Consider the following 5,693-nt stretch of genomic DNA (forward strand, 5'->3'; position numbering starts at 1 on the left):
TAAATTTTCATTGGTTTTTTTATCACAACGATCAAAAAATGATGCACATCACGATAAAGACAATCTTTTTGTTAAAAAACAGATCCTTTATTGCGGATATGTAAAGATAAGTGTAAGTGAAAAATTGATGAGCGTGCACGTGCACATTAACCGGCTTCACATCCGTCCCTCCGTAAGTATCATCGATAGCGGCTCTCCTCTCCACGTTCCGATGACACGGCGGTCATTTTAAGCGGGATTCACATGTCGGGACCACCCACCTCACGGAATTGGCTGATTACACATTCCTTAACTTCGGCGTTTTCGGCATATCGTTTTAACATTCGCCAGAGAAATTTGGATAGCGGCCGCGCTGGCTGATTCGTGAAGTTCGTTTCGGAGATTACCGCAAGTTTGTGGCTTGGCGACTTCTTTCTTCGGGCTTCCCATTCTTTTTTTTCATGCAGGGTAGGTATGTTTCTGGATCTACTAATTGGTCGTAAAGGGAATGATGTTCTGGCTGGGAGTCGAGTTCCCGTCGTTCCAAAATGTTCTTCGCGGGACGGCTTTGCAACTCGGTCCGTACTGATGAGTGACTTCTTTATCGAGATCTTCTCTTTTAGAAATTAGCATTTAAAGACCTATATGACGTGTTTGTTTCCAAGAATATATATTATAAATTTTATATTGCAATTATATATTTGAAAAATATTTCTTACGGTTATAAATCAAAATGCAAGTCAAAATAAAAATGCCAATTGCGCAATAGACTTGCAATGCTTCGAGTTATATTATTCATTTTTCTCTGCTTATAACAGCACTTTCCGCGGCAAATATTAATATGTGATAGAACACAGCACTTGCATCCATTTATCCAATAAAACGCATTTGTATAATTTTGGCACTTACAACATTTTGCCGTGGCACGTCGCAACTAATGTATGTCTGAAATATTAATATATCGAATTTTCAAGTTTGGAGAATTTTCTTCATCCATTATAATAATTAAGTACTTACTTTTCGAATTATAGATTGATTAAATAATTAAATGTATAGTATATACTTATAGCTCTCTTTTGATTTTACCTCGTTCAATGATAAATCCTCAGAATCTCGTCCTGTCTTTATATCGCAAAAAAGAAGCAGAGCAGGAAAATCTTCTCCACGCAAACGTTCTTCTGATGATCATTTGGCACGATGTCTCGTGCGGAGCTTGTATACATTTACAAAATTTTGTCCTGTGGTTTGCAACCGTTTCTTCGACGATGCCGATGTAGTTGGTGATGGCGATGGTGGTGGCAAATATATTATGTCTCTCGTAAAATTAAGTTTTTACGATCATTTTATGGTCGCGCGCGGCCCGTCGATGCTTAGTACCTATAGGTGTGCATTTCTCACAGCTGCGCTAGAGGCTCGTGCCGACTCGTCACGGATCTCTTTCATCATACGCATCGGTAGAACATTGTAACTATTTTTATGGACCGCAGATTTGGCCACTGAGTCATGTACGTACCTCGACAGGTATAGATAGTTCAAACTGAATCAGTTTGAACGCCTGTTATAAGCAAAGCAAATTTTGATTCAGAATTAACAACGATGATGCACTTTATCAATATTTTTCACTTGTTTGAGAATTTTGAATTTTTTGCGAATAGATTAAGAGGCTGGAAATTACACTATATTTTTATGTGCACCTAAGAATATTTAATTATTGTAAATATAAATTATTATAAAAGAAATATAATAATAAAAATACATATATATGTATATGTTAGTTATGTAAACTTTAAATAGAGGAAACGAAAATTTGTTCTTTAAATGATACGAATAAAGTTGCAATTAACTTTTCTAATAAACAAATGTACTAATATTTTTGATTACACTTCACTGAGAGAAAAGATTGGCTGCTGCAGCAGATTAGATGGTGAAATATGACATAGCATTTTTAATTAGCTGCAATAATCAATTTTTAGTTGCATTAACCTATCCGCAATGTCAGTATAGAATTTCGATATAGGCTAACGCAACTAAGAAAAATTAGCTGCTGCCACCAATTAAAATGCTACGCTATATTCAGCTAATCTTTTCTTTCAGTGTATCTTATTGTAAATTAAGCAAATTACTTACTTCTATTTTCCTCCTTTTATTTCTTCTGCCTTATTTCTGTGAGATATATACAATCCAATTTTGTAATGTAACCAAATGCACAAAAAACTTTGAAAAATATAATACATATTTAAAATAAATTTGTATTTTCATAAAAAAAATGTTGTGAATCAATTCGACTAACGTTTTCTCTTGAAGGCCGAGTATAGACTGCTTCTCGGAAAAGGGATGTTCGGTCTCTCAACTGGTTGCTACTTTCACTTTGTATGAAAAACTTGCTTGGCAAACTTAGGAAGAATTTTCATTGAATGTTGGGACGAATCGCTCACAAAAACTGTTTTCCAACCCATAATGTCCTTGAATGTAAGCGCTTTAAGAAATTTGTTTTTTTTGACAACGCATATAGAAATGTTATTTACAGATATCACAATATAATTTCGTAAAACATATACACATATTTTGCCAGGTTACGATTGGCAATAATTGTTAATAATAATATTGGTTATTAATAAATGTCACTTTTTCAAAGATATGTGCAGCAATTATTAAATTTATAAATGTAAACCCATAAAAATTCATTAATATTGCGTGGGATATTAAAGGAAAACATTATTTTTATAAATTTTTATTTACGTTGCTTTTTCCATCCGCTGCATGTAAATCACGATGTCAATTTTATCAGGGTCTGCGATCTTGGGATCTGATGCTCGTCTATGTAAAATATATCTTATACATGTATATATGTATAAGCTATAGCGGACGTATATATGCATTAATATAAGTAAATATATTCAGTAGCCGCTCTTGTGAAGATACATTCGCATATGCAATAAGAATACGTATCGTCCTCGACCAATATTTACTTCAAAATTATTAATATAACGAATTATTAATATAACGAATTTTATTTCTTATCTTGGAATGTTTTTAATTGTTTATTCCACTAAAGTGTCTTTTAAAATAATTTTTCGCTATACATATATTATATTGTAATTTAATTTGAACCACATTCGTTTGTGACTTTAATATACTCTATTTTTTTTATTACTTTCTAATATACACTATATTAATTTTATAATTGCATCATATTATAAACGTTTATGTTATTTCTATACGTTTAAACAACGTTGTAACAAAAGTAATTTCAGCTGTGAATAATCTGTGATTACACAAATCTGTGATACACTGAAAAAAAAATTGGTTGCTGCAACAATTTAGATGGTAAAATATAGCATATCATTTTTATATGGCTGCAGCAACCAATCTTTTCTTTCAGTGTACATCTATTATAAAATAATATTTTTGTTTCATTTCACTACTAGAAATGAAAAGAAAAGCTTCGTTGGGTTTATATGAGTTTATATGCGTTCACATGTCTGTCCCGCGCATGATCTAGTGACAGTTATGGCATTTACGCCATCGGTGAAAGCCGAGACTGAATTCTAAAGAGAGATCGTGCTTGTAATCGTATTATTTTAGTTGAATTATTTATGGAACATTGCCACTTGGATAAATAATGGCTAGACATGCACGGAATGCAGCGACGTTATGTTTTTTGTAAGTTTGAACTAGATTTATCCAACCAAATGTTCCATTCTAACCCTCTTTTTCTTATTTCAATGATATTACACTTGTATCAGGTCATAAATCAAACGTAAAATTGTCAAATCGACCGAAAGGTTGAAGACAATAACCATAGCCATAAAATTAGCAGACAATTAGGAAAACTTATGAATTGTTAACGTTCTCTAGTATGCTTTCTTTTCTATGCCTGCATTTTCGTTGTAGCTTAGCGCAGCTTGGATAAAAAAAAAGACTGACGTAATATCATAGAAAAAAGGGAGAAGAGGAAGAAAAGGAATTAAAAATATCTAGATAAGTTTTTAGTCGAGTATACTTAATTTCGAAAACATCCACTTTAGCTGTTTTATTATAAATTATATTGTTACACTTAATGGAATAAAAAATTGTTAATTGAAAAATTCATTGGTCATTGAATTTAATTTCGATAATTATATAATTACAATTAATTTCAACGATACTTAAATTGGAAATACACACAATTTATTTAAAATTATCCAGAAATGTATAATCAGAATGCATGAATCATATTAGGACTTTGCAACTTCCATAAACAATTAATTCTTTCTTTTATTAAGCAATTTTTTCTTGTTAAATTTGCACAATAATGATGTATTACAATTTGTGTATTTGAAATAATTTTACGTAACTTTAAATGATGGAGAATTTGAGGGTCGTTATATTTATACAATTATTTTATTATTATAAGAGGTATTCAGATTTGTAGGTAAATATAAATTACAAGTATTATCCACAACTTTTTCTTAAGTGAATCGCTCAAAGATTTCTGGTATCTTCAATCTTTTTATATTGTATTGTATCATTTTTTAATGGCCTTCTCTGCGACACACATTGAATACTTTGTGCGGCGATCAAATTATAAAATGAAAACTCCGCGCCATGTCTCAGAATGGTGGTTTGTTATCTCAGATATAACAAGGAATCTGGAACTCTTTGGAGCAAATAAAAGTCACGAAATTACATTTAGTCCCTTAAGTATCTGTATATATGCCTGTATGGCAGGGAGTGCATATACAATGTCCTAAATTGTACAGAAACCGTATGTTATCGCTGTACCGTAATATATTCAAAATGAAGAACTGAGATAAGGTAGAGTCAACCGGGGTAAAATCATGGACGGGGATTTGGGGATGAGGCTAATGCCTTGGCATCTGGATATCTCTCGCGAGGCGTGGTTGCCGGATAGCTTTCTATCTATAGCACCGCTTCCATGCGGCCCCAATCTCTTCGAGTACTTAACGCGAGGAAAATGTCTCGTGACTATATCGCTTTACTTACTTTATTACAGCTGGGTATGTTGAAAATCGATTACATTCAATTAAGTATTAACTGCATGTTCAATAATGTTACTTTTATTACAATTGCTTTTTTTCTATTTTATATCAATTATTTTTGCATATAATGGTAATTGTTACTGTACAAGATATATTTAATATAAAATTGGTAAGATTTTTTTGCGTTAATTAATTTAAAAAAGCAAAAAGATAAAATATGTTCGAAAAGAATTTACCTAATGAGTTACAGGCTCATTTAATTGTTTTGTAATTGTAATAATGACATCTTAAGTAGCACTTTCATAATATTAAATGTATGAAATGTATTATCGGAATCTTTTGGATGCAAGACGCCCATCGATAGATGCGTGTACATTCCTCAGGTAAAACGATGCAAAGCACGGCGACATGCGGAACGTGTAGAGAAGCGACGATAGATCCGCGTGGAAGAGCAACAGAAAGAAAGAAGAAAAATTCTAAGAGACTGCCCGATGAGAGCCAGGTTCCCATGACGACGCAACCCCAGGAACACGAAATGGTCTAGCTAGCCCATTCTTGACTCAATACCGAGCCGCCATACACTCACGTTGCCTACGTGCTCAAGCTCACCATCACTTTCCCACCGTCTACAAGCCCTTTTAAACTTTCCCCTCCTACGTTGTCCTTTGCATCCTTTTTGCTCCTTCTCTATTCTTACTCCAATAAAAAATCCTGGCGCTTACATGTTGTCCC

The 5,693-nt window shown here is 33.0% G+C and overlaps 1 protein-coding gene across 1 annotated transcript in view; it reads left to right on the forward strand.

The window, feature by feature from the left end:
* LOC108754612 overlaps positions 1-2,355 on the forward strand; it is a 63,578-nt gene extending 61,223 nt beyond the window's left edge. The window contains exon 4 of the mRNA XM_018497047.1: positions 2,284-2,355. Coding sequence (XP_018352549.1) covers positions 2,284-2,355 — 72 coding nt within the window. The remainder of the gene's footprint in view (positions 1-2,283) is intronic.
* Positions 2,356-5,693: the final 3,338 nt, after the last annotated feature.

The sequence above is a fragment of the Trachymyrmex septentrionalis genome, unplaced genomic scaffold (assembly GCF_001594115.1).
Source record: "Trachymyrmex septentrionalis isolate Tsep2-gDNA-1 unplaced genomic scaffold, Tsep1.0 scaffold80, whole genome shotgun sequence".
NCBI lineage: Eukaryota > Metazoa > Arthropoda > Insecta > Hymenoptera > Formicidae > Trachymyrmex > Trachymyrmex septentrionalis.